General features: G+C 32.1%; 1 protein-coding gene across 2 annotated transcripts in view; it reads right to left on the reverse strand.

Annotated features, from left to right (window-relative positions):
* Window positions 1-2,210: 2,210 nt before the first annotated feature.
* Window positions 2,211-23,494, reverse strand: part of PPP4R2 (protein phosphatase 4 regulatory subunit 2) — a 62,292-nt gene continuing 41,008 nt past the window's right edge. For both annotated transcript variants that reach the window (XM_039851752.1, XM_039851753.1), the window contains exons 3-9: window positions 19,935-20,105; window positions 8,712-8,805; window positions 7,119-7,156; window positions 6,135-6,209; window positions 5,742-5,885; window positions 4,764-5,053; window positions 2,211-4,520 (exon numbers count right to left, since the gene is read on the reverse strand). In XM_039851752.1, the coding sequence (XP_039707686.1) occupies window positions 4,204-4,520; window positions 4,764-5,053; window positions 5,742-5,885; window positions 6,135-6,209; window positions 7,119-7,156; window positions 8,712-8,805; window positions 19,935-20,105 (1,129 nt within the window). In that variant the 3' untranslated portion in view covers window positions 2,211-4,203. The remainder of the gene's footprint in view (window positions 4,521-4,763; window positions 5,054-5,741; window positions 5,886-6,134; window positions 6,210-7,118; window positions 7,157-8,711; window positions 8,806-19,934; window positions 20,106-23,494) is intronic.

Raw genomic sequence — 23,494 nt, forward strand, 5'->3', positions numbered from 1 at the left:
TTGAAAGTCTGTTGTTCTAAAACAGAACAAGGGAACAGTACCCCATTCAAGATAGACAAGGAGACAGATTGGGCATCTTACTCCTAATCAGTGAAAGAATCAATTTTCCTATCATTAATTAAAGCTCTGTACTAGGTATAATATTTTAATTAAGTGGGAAATAGAGATTAAATGAATTGAAAACTCAAAAATATTTCAATTCAGAAACATGCTGATTAGCATTATCTTCTGACTTCAGAGCTGAAGATGTTACACTATCTACTATCACTTACTTTGTAACATGTATAAATAAATGAGAAGCCAGAGTTGAAAACACAATCTATACTCTCCACTTAGGGCAATTCTACACTTCTTACTATGTAGTTGTCTTAAAGTGAGATTTCTAAAATGATTCTAAATAAATGTTATAGATCTGTGCAAACTAGTGCCAAATTATGCCAAGAGAAAATTTTACATGGTAAATATTTTGTCAGACATTAGATTTGAGTTGCTCGGCAAAGAGCAATCGTTCATTCAACTCAGATGCACCTCTCTGCAAAAATACCATTATCACAAGAAACAGAGCTTTAATAAAGTAATGCATTAACCTTTCCTCCCTACAGATCAGGAAATGCTTGTGGATCCTGAACTGAGGCGAGTGGGGTTGGGGAAGCAGGGTGTGTGAAGTATTATAGCAAATAAAATAATTCCACACACGTATTCTTCTAATTCATATTTTATTGCATTACGAAAATAATACATTTATTTGGCAAAGTAATCTAGGCTCCAAGTTGAAAAAGAAAATTCTGAAAGAAGTATACTGTTGTTTTTTTTTAATGTGAAATATTAGATGTATTCTAACCAATACATCCTAGCATTCTTATTAGGCCAATAATTCAGTAAACCTAATTATAATAATTGCATAAGAAATTACAAGGTGTTTTTGCATTCATCGATTTTGATTAGCACAAACGTCAAGAGAGAACTGAGCTTCATTTGATCAAAACCAATGTATTTAGGAAATTCCTGTTCAGAAGACAATTTGAAACACTACCCCAAACTTTTATTTCCTTTGGTTCTACAAATTGCATTTTCAGTTAATTTCTCATAATCAAACATGGTAGTAGTTTTAAATTCTGCCCAAGTACCTTTATAACTAGTATATTACATTATTTGAAAATTGCTGATTTTACAAATGTAAAAATGCATAAATACATGCCTATCTACACTGGCAAAACAAAATGCTCTGAACCTCCAGGTTTTAACAGGCCACACTTTCTGGCCGGGATTTCAGGGATGCTTTCCAAACCAAAGGGTTATAGCTCCCTGACAAGTGCTTCCACTGCTCAGTCCACACTTTTGACAGGTGTAGTTACAATAAATCCTAATCAGATTAAATTTATCTAATAATATTTAAAACATGACATTTTCCACTAACTTCTGTTCTGCTATATTTTCATTACTGAAAAGATATTTTTTTAAATGTAGAATGTTTTTACTTTTTAAAAGGGAAAAGTGCTAAAAATGCATTACATATATATCCTCACTTTCCTAACTAGCACGTCAAGTTCTTTTTGTGTTGAGTTCAGAGTCTAGAGTCTAACAGATAAATAATCTGCTCAAGGCCAAAAAAGAAAATATTCTCAATCACTGAGGTCTTGATACTTTACATCTTTTAATATAACTTTGCTGATGTGTTAAGAAATTGTGCCTAAAATTAGCCTTTTAAAAATTCACATCTGAATTAGTTACTATTAGAACTGACATTTTCATGAAGCAGTCTGTTAAGTCCACCTATGCAAACTTGCAAAAATTTACTTCCAAATGGGCATTAGTATCTTAAACCGGCTGAACAAGGTTTTCCAGTTTAACTACGGAAGTATTTCATCTATCCTAGATAGTCCATGAGCACTCTACAACTATCTGTATGAACAGCAACAACTTTGATCTATGATCAACATATATCTAATAAATATTTAAACTATTAAACTATAGATTAAAATGCAGATCTCTCATAGAGTTAAGTGATAGCATTTTGGTACATTCACCATTATTGTACTTTATTTAATAAAGATATACATTTCCCCTTGCAAAAATAACAATTGCAAGTTTACAAATAAAACCACAGACCTCAAAGTCATGATGCTAAAACTTCAACTTATAAGCAACAAAAGTAAATCTACTTGTTTACAAATGGTCCATGGCACAATTAAAAAAAAAATATCCAAAGGTCAGAGGATCTTAAAGAACAGGTTTATTGACAATAATTTTATAAATACTCTAAAGAAATTTTCAAGATTTCTTAACTTAAAATGTTTACAATCTGTTCTCATTGGCAAAATATCCCTCAATAAAATAAAACAGGTCACTAAAAATGAATGTCACATTTAAAATTTGCTTCATTTTAACATTTTTGCAAAATTAAAAAAAATTTACAATGTGTGATTTTTCTCTCCTCTTGGGTACAGTAAATCAATATTGTTTTTATTTCAACTATTAGACATATTCATAAATATATCATCTAGCTGCTGTGAATCTGACAGTCAAGTCAGTCAGTAGTATATTACCCTACAAACAAAAACTGAGTCAAATTATTGATATTTTTAGTCTAGCAATTTAAGTAGTCAAAATGCAAAACTGTGGTTGTCACCCAAATCACCCAAAAACATACGATACAGTGTCAGAAACTGTTTGTATCAGTTTTATAAGTTTATCTGTGTACTTCAGGTATCTGAAACTAAAAAAGGGATTCTTTTATATTTTGATAAAAATGTACTCAAATATTTCATAACATTAGTATTTATTGCTTTATATGAATACTGTATTGAAAGCCCAAGCATTCAGTTTACACACAGAAATTATATACCGCGTCACAAAGGCAGTGAACACATTACATTCTACAAAATCTACTTTACAGAAATTTAAAAATTCTAAATATCAAAAGGTACAGCTGAAGAAACAGGTATAAATTTGGCAGCCAGTAATTTTGACAGGGAAGTTGCAGCTTGCATGACTTTATATTATGTGAATTTGAAAATATTGAGTTTAGAGTAATCATTGTGCTTTGTGTTGATCTGAAAAATATAACACTGGCTGTCAAAGAAGCATGTTCAAAAATATTTAATTCACTTCAAAATGTCATACAAATTATGGTGGTTTCTATGCACCCCTAAAGTTTCAGTCATTTAGCTCCAGTACATTACTAAAGTAATATATTAATTCTTCCAGTACAGTGGTGTTTCATATCATTGACATTTGCATACTCTAGAATAATTTAGAAAGAAGTGTGTAATATTCACAATGTTCAGAAAAGCAAGCAAAAGTTTAAGAAACCTGCCCGGTTCTTCTGAGATGTTCTCATGTCAGCTTTATAAGCATTCATCCTACAAAATAGTAAGCTAATGTTTGAACACAATTTCCAAGATAAAGCACATTTTCTCATAAATAATGAAGTCTTTTTCTCAGGCACCTCAGAAGTATACAAAAGAAATTTAGTTTGACAGATCTCTCGGAATGTGTTTAACCTGGTATTTCAACAGACTCAAGATTTCCAGGGTTTCACAAGGGCCAGATTTTATTTGAATTACTCAGAAGAGAAAGAAACTGTCTTCTGAAAGAGGTGAACTCAATCATTAACAATAGAAAAAGTATCCACTGTATTCATCTCTTATAGAAACAGAAAAATATAACATTTCCTCCCTTAGAATAATATATATATGTATATATATATATGTATATATGACTTAAAGTTCCATTGTACATAGTCAAATAATAAAATCTGGATATCAGCATGAAACCCTAAAATTCACATGTTAAAATGTTGAAGCTATGACCAAAATATGAAAACTGCTAGAGCTGTCAGAAAGAGACAAGACAAAAAGCTTTTTTTGTATATGTATAAACTAAATAATTTCCAAAAGGTTTTCAAAATTATAATTATTACTTTCCAGTTTAAAAACTTTAATTCTAAATTAAAAAAAAAATCTATACACAAACCACTGATTTGACCAAACCAAAAAAAAAGTCAGCGGTAAGCAGGACCCAGAGGAGCTGATACTCACAATTCTTACATGTACAACTCTTTCAGGATTTATCTCACAAAGTACTTTATTTTACAACCTGCTTCTCTTGTAAAACTAAAGGTCCACTTTATTACATAAAAGTTTTATACAGTGTAAAACCAGAACTGTATGTAAAATACTGCATCTAAATGTTTCTAAATAGTTAGTCTTGTTCCATTGGTTCATCTGTGACTTCTGTGGCTTCATCGTCATTTTCCATGGATGATTCTGAAAGAATCTCTCCAGTTTTACTGGAATTGGATCCTACTAATTCTGTTTCATGGCAATCAGAACCACTACTTACAGGGCCTGTATTTTCACTACCTTCAGAATGTAAATCTTTCTCAGCTTGAGTCAGATCAGATTCCTCCATTTGATTATTTTCCTCAGAAGTCTCTTCATTCACAGTTAAGGCATCATCAGATTCTTTCTCTTGATTTTTTCTTTCTGGGATCATTTCTCTTGATGTCATAAAAGACTCTAAAAATAAGCAAATGTTGTTGCAGTTAAATTTTATTTTTAAAATACCGCCAAATGAATTGTGATACTCTATAGTTCAAATCATATCCCCTGAAACTCAGTAGCAACTACATAAATGTGGGAGAAAAGCCCAACATCAGCATTATAAGGAGTTCCATTATGTTAAATTCTTTCAAGCAAAAATGAAGTACAAGAATTTGAGGATCTCCTTACGCCACCCTTTTACAGATGGTCTCTAAATACCTTCTTCTTCCTCTTCATCCTCTTCTTCATCCTCTTCAGTACAGTGTTGCCTGGCACGACTACTTTCTTTGTCTTTATCCTGAGATGAAGATGATGCTTCTGTTTCTTCTACCATAACTGAGGAAATTTCACTGGAAGATGTCTGACTGGCTGTCTCCCTGACTTCACTTTCTTTGTCAAATCGAAGTCTTTTTACCTCGTGCCCTTCAGCTTCCACAGCATCTTCATCTGGGTGTTTATTTTTCAAAGGGCTCACTGAGGAACCTTCTGATCCAGATGTCAACGAGTCACTGTAAATGGTTTTTTAAAGTGTCATTAAAAAGACTGTTTTCTTCATCTTCTACATTCTCGTTTTTAAGGTCTAATACATTTTAAATTGTATTTCAGTGTTAAAGTTAAATTGTAATATCTGGGCAAAGAAAACACAAGAGAAAAATTTCAAGGGAACCTAAACCGTTTAATGACTATTTCCCAGAATATTTCCCAGAACTAGTCAATTCTCCGATAAGTGTCCTCCTATAATAAAACTACAAGTCTTCCATATGTTCATACTCTTTAAATCCTCATTTAGTCTTCTTTCCCTTAATATAATATAGAAAATTTAAGATGGGATATAAATGTTTCCTTTTATGATCTACGATAAGAAAATTATTCACAAAATTTCAACTCATTTACGAATATCTTTTCTAGTAACTTTCAAAAACAAGAAATAAAACACATCATGACCACTTCATTTTCTTAAGACCCTATTTTAAAGAGAATCTCCCCAAATTAGCAGTTTAAAAGCCTGTTCAGTGCCCATCTTCAGCATGTGCTAAATGCTACGAAAAGAAGCCACAGCACCTATAACCACATTAAAACTTATTCTGTCCTTCAAAACAATAGTAAATTGTAAATAATAAACGATGAGTATTGAAAGCCATCAATAAATATTAACATTTTATAACATTTTTAAAAATATATAAATCATATACAAACCTGTGGGTTTTGTCCTCATTTTGCTCTAAGTTTGACTCCTTGCCATCTGTGCTCTCAGGCAAGCCATTTGTTGTCATGGGGACTGACAAAGAGACCTTTGGTCGATTAAGTGGCCTAGGTGTTCCAGGCCCATTTATATTAGACCTATGGTAAGATAAATGAACATCATTTCCCCATTTCTGTAAAAAGTCATCCCTCCCAAGGTTTGTTTATATGAATACATCACAGAAATATTTGCTGTAATTCTGACTTTCAGATCCATAGGTTACCAAATTGTTTAGTATATACTATATCCTCCATAAAATACCCATTAAAAAAAAAAAAAAGTATATTGAACTCACTAAAAATCAGGAAAACGTAAGCTCTTTGGATATTAAAAATCAAGAATCTTACCTCTCAGTATAACTTGGTGAATTTCCAGGAAACATAACACCATTCATTCGATTTAAACTATTAGTATTGTTTTTTCTATGAGAAAAGGAAAAAAAAAACCACTGTTATAGATGGTTTAGTTCTTTAATTTTGACAAGAATCATAGGTCTACAAGATCTGTTGTAAGATCTTACTGTCAAAAACCCAAATAAAGAGAAGTCTGTGAGAAATAACAATTACAGGATTATCTTACTATCTTAATTAACAATACAAGTATATTCTTGAAACCATCCTTTAAAAATTCATGAAATCAGAGATATTTTTTAACCTTAAACTGATGTTTCTCAACAGGGAGCATCTGCTTCACAAACTCCCTACCCCAACCCTGCATCACCAGGAAACATTTGGCAATGTCTGAAGACATTTTTGTGGAGAGAGGGGGATTACTGGCAGCTAGTGGGCAGAGGCCAAGGATACTGCTAAACCTCCTGTAATTTCCAGGGCATTCACTTGTAATAAAATGTTAATAGTGCCAAGGACTGTGCCCATAACTCACATCTTAATTTACTATATAAATCCTGACAACTGGAAAGAGTTTTCCATCATAAAGAGAAATGTCATCAAGCAGCTAATCCAAACCGAGGAGTTATGCCCTAGAGATGCCCTGGAAAGGTATCTAGGAAAGGTATCTCAGAGCCTTAAGTGCCCTAAGAGCCCTAAATCCAATGTTAAGATTACAATAAATAATGAATCCCTTTAATTCAAATCCCTTTACTGGAAAAACACACAGTAATGTTTTTAGTGTATGAGCTGCTAAAGTGAGCACAACCCAAAGTAATATTATCGGTAACATTCTACTCTAGAAATTAAGTAGTAGATTTACAAGAATTTACAAATGTTATCATGCATAATTACATATAAAATAAATACCACCTATTTTAAGACTAATATATTAGAAATGATATAACTAGAATATACTAGAAAGAGAAATATCTCTATACTTACTCTGAAGAAGGATAAACACAGCTAACAACCATCACATTCTACAAAAACAAAAATTGGAGTTTTAATATGAAAAAAAGTATTTCCTACATCATAAAGTTTAAACATTTGTTTTTAATTTCTCAAATTCATTCTGTTAGGTTAAGTTTTCATTTATTCTGATTTTACTAATAAAAAATTAAATGTTTAAAGATGAAAACTTATAATCAAACAACAAAAATTAAAAGACCAATATCTTACTAATGCATTTTTATTTTTTGCCATTTATCTTTTACTCTACTTTGGAGCCCTAATATTATATATTGTATGTAACTGAGTAGAACCATGCTTTCCTTACTTTACTCACCTCAAGATATTTAGATATTAAAGCACTTAGGCCAACTATAATGAATTTCCTTATAAAGCAATACCAATCCAAAGCTTGATGTGCAGGATCATATACCCCAAGGAAAAAGACTCAAATTTTTTTTATAATATAATCTTATTGGTAATAACAACTTATTGGTAATAACAATATTCAGTAAACATTATGAGCCAGAGTTAAGTGCTTTACATTTAATCTTCCTCACAACCCTATTACTATCCACATTTTACAGATCAGGAAACTGAGACTTAGGTTAAGTAACTAGTTCAGTTACTTAGGTTAAGGAACTGGTTAAGTAACATACCAGGCAGGGCCACCCCTGGTATGACTACTGTGACACTGCCTCTTCATCCAAAGATCGCCACAATGTAATTACTAAAAAGTCTCTGAGCTGAAAAATAAGTATTAATAAAACATCTCAAATTCATCTTCTTCGGAAATTTTATTAAACTGAGGGCATGGGAGCTCAATAAAATATTAATCCACTAAGGCCCTATGATCTATTATAAGTCACTAAATGATAGTTCTAGATTTTTGCTCCAAGGGTAAAATAAACTGAATCTGAATTATAACCTGAAACACGGGACTTTGTTTTAGGATCAATCACCATGTGAAGGAATTAGCAATCCACTGGTCCAATCTTGGTTCCTACAGGGATCCTTCATTTGTTCTTCACTCTAGACAAGTCAATTTCTTACTTTTCCTTCCCTCAAACACCTTGATGTCTTTGTCCATTACACTGTTTCCTTTGTCCAGAATGCCTTTCCTTTTACTAATATACCTTCATAGGAAAGCTAATGCTTCCTTCATTCTTAAATCTGACCTTTGTCTTTTCAATATCTAACTTAAATGCTCTGCATCAGTGATTTCCCAAAGTTGTGTACCTCTGAATTCCAGAACTAAACTAAATGAATTCTGTGGGTTAACAAGTTTGCAAAACACTCTAAAGTATCTACTATAGAACTTTGCAGAACATTTAATATGCTGACGTACATATTATGAATATCCAAGAGACAATACCAAGCTGCATTCCCCAAACTTAACTGTTCACAAGCCCTCTCTCTGCTCCCACTATTAAATCTCTCTGAAACTTTGACCAGAATTCAGCAAACAATTTGGGAAAAACTTCAGGAAGGCTGAGAAACTTATTCCAAGATGCCTAAAACAGCTCTTATTCAAGGGTTGTTTCTGAAATCTATAATGTTAATTAATATAATTCCAATAATAAATACCTTCTCTACTCCTCTGAGAAATTTGTCTGTTCCTGTATAGTTTCTCCTTGGATCTGTTAGCAATTCACATAGTCGCTGAATAGTAAAAGGGATACTGCAAAAGAATATAATTTTATAGTTTGAGGTCATTAATTATCGAGAGAATTAGAAACATTATTACTCTAGCTATCTAAAGATTTATTTAGTCACCCATGTGTTAAGCTACAAAAGAAAATGCTACAATAGGGGAATGAATGGGTGAGTCTCTTAAAAACAGGCAAGACAATAGGCACACCTGTCTTTTTATTTAACAAGAAAACAATTTTCCCTTCCTTGCAATAAAAAAAGAAAAATTAACAGAAAGCTTCAAAACTGACAAAAAAAATTAACATTATGAATTCAATTTTAAATTTGCAAGAGAAGTGACCAAAATAATCAAGTTAGAGTTTATTTTAATACTTTTCCTTGAGCATTCTTTTGTACAAAGTTTCCCCAAAGTGTTCAAATAAAACTACGAAATGTTTCCAATGAAAAAGTACCATACATATGGTTCTCCTCTACAATTACAATTTTATATATGCTCTACAAGTTTCATGAAACTTAAAATAGATACAAACATACTCAATATTTTGGTAAAAGTCTTATTGTTAACTTTACCAAACATCTCAACCATAATCAAATTTTCACTTGATCAAAAAATCTCAAAAAACTGACATACTGGAAATAAAATCATTTTATAAATATAAAAAGTTTTGATTTGACATACTATTAGCATTCTTGAGAATTATAATCTGAAAAGCAAATATGAGCATTAGTTATGACAAATGCAGGTAAGAACAAAATCAAGACTAGTATTTGCCATACAAATCTCTATTTTTATAAAGAAAATTATAAAGCCTCAAATTAATAGTTAACATTCAATAAACAATTCTTTATGGGCAGTTTAACATAATACTCTCCAAGGTAAAGCAGCTAGTGAGTAAACAGTGTCAGGATTCAAACCCAGTTTTACTTGAAATCCCACGTCCTACTTTCCACTATGCCACACACACAGTACTTAAAATAATGAATTTATTTTCTGATTGAACAAACTACATTTAGTTCTCATATTCTTAGCACCAATACTATTCTTATATTCTTATAAAGTCAGTATAAGATTTACAACATTTTGAAAATCTATAAATGTTATTCATATAAAAACTTGCTTTTAATTATTTAAGAGGGAAAAATCAATCTTTTCTCAATTAGCATCAAATCTAAAGTCAGAAAACTATCATTCTGCCAAAAGACTGGGCACTAACTTAAAGATTAACGTTCCAGATATCACAAATATTCAGAAGCAACCAGAAATACTGAACTTCTTTGATGTTCATCATGACTGCCACAGGAAATTCCTTAGGGTTCCTAAAAAAGAATATTATTTTCCTTGCTTTTAAAAATCTATTCAGCGTGAAATACACTGTGAAAACTACGAATCTTTAAAATGGAAAAAGGCACAGAATGTTCCAAAAACGTTACTATTAATAAAACTATAAGATTACACATCTGTTTTGTTCATCCTTATAAAGACAACACATAACTGGAAACCTACAGCAAATAGATAACTGTTACTCCTTTAAAAAAAAAAAAAATTAAGCATTTTCCCAAACTACATATATAAACATTAGTTTCCAAATAGTCTTTTCTCATAATTGAAAGCTTCTAAAGGGCAGGATTTCTTCATGTTATGCTCAACATATAATTTATTTACATACACATATATCTTAAATATACTACACGATTTCAGAGTATTAGTAGTACAATTAAACCTTAGCCCCTACTCTATCTAGTTCATTACTCTCTAAACCTTACACACACACATACACACAACCTATGTTATTTCCTAATTATCTCAAGGATACAGCAATTAAAAGTGTATGTATTATTCAAAATTAAACAAAACAGCACCCAGTGTTAAGAATATTCAAACAGCAGTTAATAACAAATACTTAAACAGATGTCTAGATATGTCTTTTCCACCAACTAAATTTCTTTCACACATCAAAAGCTAGTATTTTCTCTTAAATTAAAATTAGCTTTAAAAGATGAGTAGCTTTACACTTCCTGTTTACACTAAATGTTTTACTAATTTTCTTTAGGAAGGTAAGTAAAACTGTAGTCAATCATTAACAATTTATGTTTTGGTGACTATCAATACTGCTTTTGGGAGGAAAATGTATTACGTTTGCATAGCAATGTTGGCAATAATAGCCTATGATAAAATGAGTTGACATCCTTAAGACACTTTCAGCTTTTAAAGTCATTTTACCAAGTGTCCAACAGATGGCATCAAAGTGTCATAACACTTCCCTTCCTCACTTAAATACTATTTAGTTGTAAATAATAGTATCCAATGGAAATTTCAATATAATTTTGACAACAGCACTGAAAGGTGTGTTTACATACAGTTAATACTTTCAAATAAATATTAGGGCCTACTATAGGCTACAAAAACTTAATAGCTGAGCAGACAGATGTGAATAATTATTATAAATGGTAACAAAATTATGTACACAGTGCCATGACTAAATAAAATGCATGCCAGGGAAGCAAGCATGGACCTAGGAAGACTAAATCTGAGATGGGTCTTTAAAAGAAGATATAAGAATAAACCAGATAAACATATCCCAAATGAACACATGGCACAAAAATATGAAAAGTTTGCTTTCTGTTATTCTTCCATTAGACATAGCACACAAAAGTTTATTCTAGCTCCTGAAAATATTGTCTTTTCCCAAAAAAAATCACCAGCAAAATTAAGACACACGTGCTAAGAAAAAAGAGCGAAAAGCTACTACTCACTCTCGATAAAAATATGAACTAGATAGAATCCCTAAATTTGGGAATATGGGGAAAGGATGCTCATTAGCAAAGGTATATTGTAAAATAAACAGCTCATTAGAAAAATATCTGGGGTTATTTCAAATAAAAGGCATACAAGTTTACTCAGCAATATGTTACTTTTTGCCCACATCATAAGACGAAAAACTAAGAGTATTTAAGGAACTGAAAAAAAGCTTTTTAAAAGGGTATGACTACCCAGCATTTTAAATTTTTTAAAAAGGTATCCCTACAAAATCTAATAAAACTTACCACACCGAAACACACACAAAGTAAAAGATCCATAAGTAACAGATAGTATTATAACAGAAATACTACAGAACACTGTCAACCAACCTTCTTTTAATGTACAAATTATAAGGTAGTGTGATTAATACAGTGGCTAGTGCACTTAGAGACCTTGCCAAAGTTGAATTTACCTATCATAAATCTTCATGTCCATAAATATGGAAAACACAAATTCTGAAAGTGCACTTTTCATATGGACTAAATATGACATAATATACTTAAGTCACTTAACAGTGCCTAAAATATTTCATGAAGTATTTAATAAACCTTAGTTCCTATCAACTTGATCTCATCTACTATTTAATGAAGATTGTAAGAAGGCACAAATGTTCCAAAAATCAACTACTGAGGAGCAAAAAAATGATAGAGATAATCATAAAATCAGACATCCTATTAAGAAAAATGCTAAAAGCCAATTCAGTTTTGTTTTATGAATAAAGATGTGGTTTTTTACTATCTTTATTTTTTGACTATTAATTTTTTGACTATTAAGCCACATTCATACAAGTGCCTTGTTAACCAAATTACTTAAGTCAGATCTGAACTATCTCTCAGTTATCAAAGGCTGAATGAGTTCTGTTTTCTTTACTCTTAAGTCCTACAAAAGTCAGAAATACCACTGGAATTCTGTGATATCTGTACTTAAAGCAATATGCTATTTCTATACTCAGGTTTTCACATGTACATAAAAATACATGTACATAAATATTTATATGCATATAATTTATATCTCAAATCAAATGTCAGAAATTATGAGATTTATTGACAATGTCATTGTAAAATGACAAGTATTAAAAAAATTAAGGAAATGAAGAATCGGCCTCTTTCATTAATGGTAATCCTCAACTAAGTAATCTAATATCTGCACCATTCCCCATTCAAAAATAAACCTATAGCAATTGTCAATTTTAATCAAGTTAATCATCTTTTATAGAGCCTACAGTAGTCTGAATTATTTTAATTGCATCAAATAAAAATATTAAAAAATTCGTTCAATTTCTAACTTTTATCTTCCAACTTAAAAAATTTTATTAGAGCGAGCACAAGAGCACTGCCTCAAACCATAATACTATGAGACATAACAAGGTGGGGAATACAGGAAGGCAACTAAACTGATTCTCAACTAGTTATGCTAACTGAAAGGGAGTAAAGAAAAAATAACATTTTAACCAATAGAATCAATATGCTCAACAAACGATAACACAAATAATTAACAAAAAATGCAATAACTGTTATTTTCCCCAATCAAGAAGCAGAAAATCCAGCAAGCACTAACTAAAACAGGACAAGGGAGTAAGAGAACAAAGCAACAAAAAAAGACTAGAACCCATTCTCTCATTCCTGAATAATCTTGAACTGTAAAGCAAACATTACAAAATTAAAAAAGGATTGTTTTCTATCTACTATTCAGACTTAAGAGTCTAAGAATCTCATATATAACCTTTAAACAAAGTATGAAGAGGCACACTCTCAGGTGCAGAAACTTATGAGAGATGTCCATGTTCATGCACACACATAAAACAATCATGTGAAAGTTCTCAGGATTAAGCAAAATCTGGTTAATCATGTGTATTAAATTAACTTTAGAGAAGAAATTCAATAGTCAGAAAGACTATTTTGCCAAAAGATAATAAACACTCCTTGGCTGTGATTATACCTGCTTTAGAAATGATATGACAAAGGTTTTTAGGTATCATGTGGTTGTGCAGTTTTTCCAAACCTCTCATAACATTGAGCCCTGCTATTTTAGTCAACTACCTAAAATAAGTAAAACATCCTGCTTATTTTAGAAAGATCTTAGGTCTAACACAATTGTCAAAGGGGTACAAGACTTAAGTGATTAATTCTTACAATCATTTAGAGGACATCTTTTTAAAACCTCTAGGAATGTACGTTACATTCTTCCTACCCCTGAAAATCCCTCTTTGTGCACCATTATAAAAATGAACTACTAGCTACTAGTAGTTTCTAAATTATACTGATAGTGTCTACGATAGGAGGAGGATTTTCAAAAATGGCCCTGGTTTGAGTAAGCCCATATGCCCTTGTTCATTACAATCCCAAAGAGAGGACATAAAATACCGACAAATACCTTTTAATTGACCATTCCGTTAGTTTCTATTTTTGTTAATTTTATTTTTTGGTGTTTCTTCATCTAAGGAAATGTAACTTTCAATTCTGGAAAGCAGCTATAATCCATCTTTTCCTATAAAATTTTAAAGTTCAAAAATAATCTTAAAGGACAAGAAAATATGACTAGATTGAAAAAAAAGAAAAGGACTTAAGCATTCAACAATGTAATTCTAATTCTATCTACCATGGCCTACTAAACCAAATACAGATATAGAATTGTTCATTCATTCAATACTTGTTTGAGGACCTACTATATTTAGGCAGTCATTGTTCCAGGCCTTGTTTGGAAAAGATGTTACACCTGCTCTCTAGCATCTTATAGTTCAGGAAGTCAAGCAAACATGTGAATGGACAAATTCCACTGCAAAGAGGGAAAATTTATACAATGACAGTATACTAGAATAATTTTATAAAAAAGATAAATCTTCTTCACATCAAAACACTATATAGTATTTAATGATTACAAAACAAAAGCAAAACAAAAAGAACTTACCAATTAGAAAATCACCAAAAGATAAGAAAAATAAAAAGGATATGAAACTACAATTCACAAAAGAATCAATAAGGACATAAAAAGATGTTCAATCTCATTTGAAATCAAAGAAACAAATCCACGCACACAAAAAATTAACGAAGAATTACACTATCTATATTTATATACGCACAAAAGCACAAATGAACATATTTTATGAGGTCACTCTGGCAGTATCGATAAAAATTTTAAGTGTGCATACACTATGACCTAGCAATTCCGTTTCTACAAATCAAAAAAAAGGAAAAATAAATCTATAATCAGTACATCATCAACACAAGACAATCATCAACACAAGAAAGTATATATAAAGATGCTCACTACAAGCACTATTTTTAACAAAAAATAAACATCTGCAATATTTATGGGGTCAGGGCAAAGGAATTATACCTGTTCATATAACAGTGCAGCCATTTCAAATAAATAGGCAAACAAAATACAATTGTAAATGTACTGATACAGAGAAGTTGTCAAAGCTCTTCTAAAAGGAAAACAACTAGTGTATAACATGATTCTTTGATTTTTTTATGTATTCCTATGACATCTGGGGATCTTTTTAAAACTATAAACATTTATCCCTTTTGTAATTTAAAATATCATCTATTGCAGATAGTAGTAGTATATACTAAAAAGAACCAACCTTCAAACTGGTTGAAAAAGAACAAAATGCTGCCTCTACCACCGTTAGCAATACTGGTTTAAAGCAACAAAATGATATTCAAAACACAAAAATAAAATTGAAAAAGATTATAGACATATTTCAATGTATCAACATATTATGATACACACAAAAAAGTGTATTAAAAAGTAAAAAATATTAATATATCTGATAAAGATTGGAATATGTATGATTAGGAAAAAATTCATAAACTGCCATTCTAAAAATTCAATTAAAAAATATAAGTTCAAAATATTTATGGTTCAAAGATGAAAACCATTTTCAAAGCAATTATGTTTAAGTACGCTTAGGCATTTAATGATTATGCAAGTTATTTTTGGAAGTAGGTCAATTACTTGTTTTAGATTAAGGAATTACATATATTTAGATTTATTTAATAACCTACATATCTATGTCTAGCCAAATTAATTTGGAAGAATTCAAAGTGGTATTACTGATTCAGAATCATAAGTAAATTAGCTTAACATTCACAAAGCAGTGGTTTGTGAATCTGACCTTAACTTGATCTGTTTCACCTTAACTCTTGTGTTTAAATGGTAGCCATAATTTACTAAAAATAAAAGATAAGTCACCCTAATGTCTAATATCTATTTATGCATTATTTATAAATATCCCAAGAAGGATTCTTATCTTGAACACATTCAGTTCAACAGTAAATATTATGCAACATACTTCTAATACAAAGCATGTGGTTTCTTCTAGCTATGTGCTTAAAAACATTAACTAGTAATAATAAGGAAATATATGCATATGGTTAAATAACTTTCAACAGTACAACAGAGTACACAGTGAAAATAAGTCTCCTTCCTGTATCTCTAGGGGCAAAAACTATAATTGATGGACCTCAAAGATAAAATTGTAATTCCCCCTTCACCAACAAAATATTTTAGTAACAGACCTGAAATCAAAGCATAAGGATTTGATAAACAAAACTCCTAAACTTCAAGGAAACATGACATATAATAGAGGGTTAACTAAACTACACTATCTTGTTGGAAATCCCATGTGATTAAATACATGAAGAGTGAGGTTAATTATGTTACCTAAAAATACAAGGGAAACCCCTTCAAATAAAATATGAATTTACGGTTAACATATCCACAATTCATTAAATTTGGTATTGTCACCCACACTCCAAATTACTAATGCCAAACTGAAATTGACAATTCAACTTCACATATACCATTTTCCTTCATAAAGGGAAACCCTAAAAATAAAGTCCTAAAAAGAAAGCATTTACAATGACACAGAATATGAACATACAACCATTTTTTAAAGGATCAATTTTATTACAGCTCAGAGTATTTTTTCAAGTGGAATGTTTCATTACAAAGGACTAAAAATGGGTACCTACATAAATTGTTAATTTTCATTTGAAAGACTTATCTCAATGATATACAGGTACTATACAAAGTAAAGATTTATAACACCAAATATAAAATTAAAAAAAGTTAAAATATTTCCTGATAAATGTTTCCACTGCCGTTCCCATTTAAAGTGTGAATGCCACTAATACACATAAAGGCAGCTCAAGTTTATAAACAACAACAACAACAACAACAACAACAAACTCTAGGAGGATTTGAGATCTTGCTCCCTGGCACATGTAGTCAGTTTGGCTCAAATAAACTCTTATAAAAATTCTCTACAGGTTTTGATGTTTGTTAACATCGACATTTACTTTGCAAAGTATGGCGAATTCCGAACAGGACCACCCAGCAGACCTGGACCCAGTGCTTAGGTACACCCAAGGCCCACCATGTCCCACTGGCTCCTTGCTTTGCATGGGGTGAACTTGGGTGAGTCTTCTCTCAGAATTCTAGGTCTTCTAATTTTAAGTCGGCAGGCCATGATTTTATTTGAGTTGTTCTTAGAAAATCCTCGAGGTAGATAAGGGTTGAAATTACTAAGGGAAAGGGAAAAAATGGGTCGTTGCTTTTAAATTTTGGCTTTTAATTGGACTGCTTACTGAAAGTCTGAAAAAAATCTTTGCTGGCTGAATGAGAAAGGACACTTGCTTCCCCAACCTGAATAACCAATGGGGTGACAATAGTTGTTCAGATCCCTGAATCTGGAGTGGCAGATTTCGGTGCCAGGAGACATCCAGTGAAGCTGATCCTGTAGAAGCCTGCAGGAACCCTGGGTAGAAGGGCAGGGTGCCCTGGAATGGGTTTACCCTGAGAGAGGTTGCTTGAGAGAGGAGCCCAAAGAATCATGGTTCTGGCAGTATCTGCTGAGTTCTTGCTTGGGCATTCTTAAATGAGGAAGAATCTTTGTGGGGTTGTCTGTGGAAAAATTTTCTCTAGGGCATAAAGCAGTCCTATAGGGGAAACCGCATTGGCTCGTAGAGACATGCATGTTAAGGGCTGGTTTTTCCTAAAGTTTAGACTCTAAAGATTTAAAAATTAACATGGGAAATCATTCTTCCCTGCCAACAAGGCCCACCACAGTCAGCCTCCCATTAATACTAAAATGGCCAAGGTGAGGATCCTTTGATACTTCTAAGATATATTTTACATGTACAAGTAGAAAAAGCTGGCTATAAAATCAGCCAGAAAGAATAGAAATCATATTTATTTGGTCTCTTGAAGCTTCGAAAATAGAATTTAGATAAATGGATCAATCCATGATGTCCTTTAGGTGTCAACTCAATTTTTTGAGGTATTAAAAATGGCTGTCCTTACTTTAAAATGGGAAAGTCATTTGGAACTTGACTTATCAAGGACAGATATAAATTGTAAAAGGCCTCCAAAACAAAATTTGGAGCCAACTGTTCTCTGTGTCTATCTGTGTATGTCTATATATGTATGTTATAAAGGTAATTTAGATAATTTTCTACATCTGGGTGGTATTACAATTAACTTAAAGACAAGTATTTTTAAAGACTGGGTATTCTAAAATTCTCAGGATATAGAAACTAACACAAATGCTTTTCAAGTTCATGTGATCTAAGATTAATCCTTAGTAAATAAAAGTTATCTTGTTTGTTGGTTTAAGTAAAACAGCCATATCTTTATTTTACATGGGCTTTACAAAAATAAGTCCATGTTAATAATTGACTTTGATGTCTATGAAACATGTTTCTAGGTTATAAAATGTTTTAAAATATATTTGCCTGTAAAAGAGCCTATGTTTCTAAAGGTTATAAAACGTATTCATAAACCTACCAAGCTAAAGAATGTTAATTGCTTACTTCTTAGTTTTCATTAGAAATTGAGGTTTTACAGATTAAAATCTCAATATATAGAGAAATAACTCTGCAGTATTCCAGAATGACCCCCTAGAACACCTAAAAGGATTTGTCTTTTATGTTAAACTGCATGGGAAAATAAGAAATAGTCAGGACTACAGGAAACCCAAGATGGCCACTTATTTCTTCCCTGCTCCCTGGCTCTCCATTTTTTGGTTTTCACATTTCTTTATGTATCACTGTGCATTAAGCTGAACTTACATAAGAAATATATTTATGAGCTGACATTATTGAAAGAAAACATATTACTGCCACGAAAATGCCAAGTTGATAACCACTTCCTTTCACAGTGAGCTCCCAGGAGACAAAGACTCTAGATATTGTTTTTCGGAAAGGACATCAAAATAAAAGATATTCTCCAACCTCAATGAAAGGGAACTTATCAGGTACCCAACCATGAATAGACTTTCACCCTGCCTCTGACACTCGCCTCCTATAATGGACATCAAAGACTCCTCGAGGATGAGAAGTTGCTGACATCAGAGGCAGACAGCTATCTCAAGAAGTCAACGAGGCCTATATAATACCTACAGATTGATATTGAACTTAGAATCTATTCTGTCTGTCTTTACCTGTTTGCTAATGATATTAGCCATAATAATACTTATACTTGTTCTTAGAGTTTTTCTACATAGTCCAACTGTTTATAATTACTGAATATGTATAAGATTATTTTTAATATTCAGCCTCAACTCAGATCCCATTGTTACAGTGTTGCCCCATCTCCAATGGTCAACAATACTGGGACTTCCTAGGAGCGAGCCATTCTAGCACGGTGAGACCCCACTACCTGACCAAAAGGTTGGTTGGTCATCAATGCATCCTTTGGACTGATGTATGACCAAAAGGGGGAACTGAGTACCTCTCTCCACAGAAAAAGGTTTCTATGGAAAGTAAACTCACAAGGTGATCTGATTATAAGTTCCTAAAAGGCCAGGTCATATTGGGTGGTCACATCCCAGGCATACAACTTCTTTATTAAAAGCCTATGTTTGTCTTAAGCAAGCCATGTCCATTATTTCTTTGCCTGCAGGTTAACACACCTTTGAAAAGCCTCTTTCCAAATCCCTCCTCTATAAAGTAATCTTCCTCAAGAGTAAATAGTCTTAGCTATCCTGTAATCTAATCCCCGCTTTGCTTTCCCCACCTTCATGTAATCTTCCTTCCATCTCTTCCTTAATTTCAAATGCATGAAATAAACTGCAAAATTTATTCTGTGGAGCATTTGAGATCTTGCTCCTCGACACATGTTGTCAGTTTGGCTCAAATAAACTCATAAAAATTTAAAAAAGAAAAAAAGAAAAAAAAAAGCTGTAAATATTTTAAGAACTTGTAAGCTGAAAATCAATTACTATGTATGTCACTAAAAAATTTATTCTATTGGATAGTGAGTTATCAAACCACCAAACACATCAAAACTTCTAGAAAAATCTATAATGTTCTGCTAAAAAGCAAACCTTTAAAACAGTATTAATTGCATACCCATTAAATCCAGTGACAATTTTCAGTATTCTTTCCTTCATTTCATCAAAGGGAATATATTCAACATTAGGGTTGGGTGGACCTCTTGGTTCAGGAGCTGATGTTCTGAAATCATCCATCACTTTCTCCAGTTTGAAAATAAAATAGCCTTTAAATTGGGACCACTGAATCCTGTAAGAAAAAAATAAAAAAATATAATACCACGTAGCTTTATAATTCTTGAACACGAAGCACAAATACAGACTTTACCATCACTAATGCTAACAAAATTAAGATCCGAGTTTGCAGTAAGATGTTTTTGTTCAGTAGAATGCACCATGCCCAATCAATCTGACTCACAAGCTCCAAAGTAGTTCCATTCATTTCTCCCAACGTGGTTCCATTCATTTCTTCCAACACCTGACCCAAATGAAATCCAAATCTCTGATAAAAACTTTAAAAATTAACTACTTCTGGCTGAAAGCCTATTTATATGCAAAGTCTTAGTCTTAGCATTTTTGAAACATTATTTTTTTCAAGTCTATGCTGCATAACAAACCTAACCAAGGGAGGTGTTACTGCCTCGTTTTAAATAGGTTATCAGAAATTGGCCCAAATTCACATTTATAATTTTAAGTGTACGAATCAGAATGACACGATACCCTAAGCTTTTAATATCCAAGCTATAATGCTGATATAGACTAGTAAAGGTTTCTTGTATTTGTTTAATAGCAAAATAAACTTCAATTTCTTCTTTTGCTTTCAGCTATTATTTTCACTATCTTTTGTCAAAGGAAAGGTACATCATAGGTTCTATCCAACATGTATCTGCAAAATAAAAATACATAATTTCCTTATGTACATTTCATATCTATTCATTTATTATAGTAATAAAACATCTTTTCATCCCTGTCCTCTCATATTTTACCACTATGATAAGGAAATTTTGTTATGATACCTGCCCAAAGAGTCTAAATCCAGGAGATTGTAGAGTCAGGGATGCCAACCATTTCCCCAAACAGTACAACCATTAGTGGCAGCAGATAGATCTCTTACATAGGTGACTAATTATACAAAATAAGGAGAGTGCTACTCTACAATCACTATATCCATCCCATCCAGCAACCCTCTAAGACAGGGTAGTATTTCTCAAAGTGTGGTCCAACAGGTTAAAGCTATTTTCATAAGAGCTGACTTTTTCACTGTGTTGACATTTTCACTGTTGGTGCAAAAGCAGCGGTGGGTAAAACTGACATTTTAGTACAAATCAAGGCTGCAGTACCAAATTGTACTAGTAGTAGTCATACCTTCTTCACCACCAAACTCACAGTAAAACAAAAAAAACATGATACAACTTTTGAATACATACTTTTTAATATTCTGTGTAACAAAAAGAGAAGTATACACAAAAGATTTCTGTTGCATATAAATATACAATGGACATCTCAAGGAGAAACAGCTGAATATTGTTCCCAGCTGAACTGTTTTTTTTTTTTCTTGAAAACGCTGTTGAACAAATATTATGCTTATTCAGACCGTATATATTTGGTAGACATTTTCTCAAAAATGAATGAAGTGAATCTATCACTGCAAGATAACTGAAATATTTGTGGCCAATGATAAAATGAAAGCAAAAGTCTAGAAAATCTTTGTCATCATAAACTTAAAAGGTTCCTGATACATTTCCAAAACATTTCAAAATCAATAAGTGTTGATATAAAAGATTTTGTGTGATATACAAAAACTTTTATATTATCACAGGATACTACCAACAAGAATGAAGAGGCAACCCACAGGATGAGAGAAAATATTTGTAAATCATAAATTTGATAAAGTGTTAATATCCAGGATAAATAAAGAACCACAATTCAACAACAAAAAACAAACTGGATTAAAAAATGAGCAAAGTCCTTGAATAGACATTTTGCCAAAAATATACCAATGGCCAATAAGCACATTGAAAGATGCTCTACATCACTAATCATTAGGGAAATGTATCAAAACCACAACTAGAACCTCACATCCATCAGGCTGCCTATTAGCCAAAACAAAACAAAACAAAACAAAACAGAAAATACCAAGAATGTAAAGAAATTGAAACCCTGTGCATTGCTGGTGGGAATGTAAAATGGTACAGCCTCCATGGAGACAGTATAGTAGTTCCTCACCAAAAAAAAAAAAAAAAAAAAAAAAATTACCATATGATCCAGCAATTCCATTTCCAGTTCTGAAAGATCCAAAAGCAGGAACTCGATCACATACATGCACACCAATGTACACAGCACTATTATTCACAAGAGCCAAAAGGTGGAAATTACTCGAATGTTCTTCAGCAGATGAACAGATAAATAAAATGTGGTATATACACATACAATGAGGTATTATGCAGCCTTAAAAAGGAAGGAAATTCTGATATATGATACGACATGGATTAATCTTGAAGACATATGCTAAGTGAAATAAGCTACACACAAAATGATATTTTATGATTCCACTTATACGAGGTTAACTAGACTACTCAAATTCAAAGACACAGAGAGCAGAATGCTATTTGCCAGGGGTTGGGAAAATGGAAGGGTGAAGCATTATTATTTCACTGGTACAGAGTTTCAGGCTGAGAAGATGAAAAACGTCTGGAGAAGGTGGACGGTGGTGGTTGGTGTACAGCACAAGACTGTGAATGTACTTAATGTCACTGAATTGCACATTTAAAATGGTAAAGCTTGTTATGTATATTTTACCCCAATTAAAAAGTCTTGAAAAATAGGCAAAAGATTTGAATAGGCATTTCTCTAAAGAGAAATAAATGGCTAGCAAGCGCATGAAGAGATGCTTAACATTATTATCCATTAGGGAAATGCAAATCAAAACCATAATGAGATACCATTTTACAGACATTAACATGGCTATAATCAAAAAGATGAACAGTAACAAGTGTTGGAAAAGATATAGGGAAACTGGAAATTTACACATTTCTAGGAAGGATGTAAAATGATGTGGCCACTTTGGAAAATAGTCTGGCAGTTCCTCACAAAGTGAAGCACAAATCTGACATGTGACCTGAAAACTCCAGTCTATTAAATGAGTGAATTACATGGCATGTAAACTGTATTACTATTATAAAAAAATTTGGTGAGGATGACTATTAAAAGCTATTTGCATGATTACTTTTTCCCTCCTTTCCCTAGTCTATTTTGGGAATGGAAATTTGAAGTTCAACAAGCAGAGGCAGCACATTATAATTTCTGACATGCCAAATATTTATTTCAGATTAAAAGTGCTAGTGGTTATTAAAATTTATGTTTAAATTTCATTAGATTCCCACAGGCATTTAATACGTAAACATACCGTGGAAGTTTATTGAAAAAGGAGCCTTGTGCTTTTAATTTCTTAAATTAAGAATTCTTCAGGTAGTTTTAATAATCACCAAGTCATAACCTCTTTTATGAATTAGAACTTCCATATACACAGAGTTTTTTGTTATCTCATCTTTCCATTAACCACTTGCCAATCCACCAGTGACACTTACCCCTCCAAAAATACCTGTGCATGTGTAGAGAGACCCCCTCCACCACACACAC

The sequence above is a fragment of the Pteropus medius genome, unplaced genomic scaffold, assembly GCF_902729225.1.
Source record: "Pteropus medius unplaced genomic scaffold, Ma_sr-lr_union100, whole genome shotgun sequence".
NCBI classification, from domain to species: Eukaryota; Metazoa; Chordata; class Mammalia; order Chiroptera; family Pteropodidae; genus Pteropus; species Pteropus medius.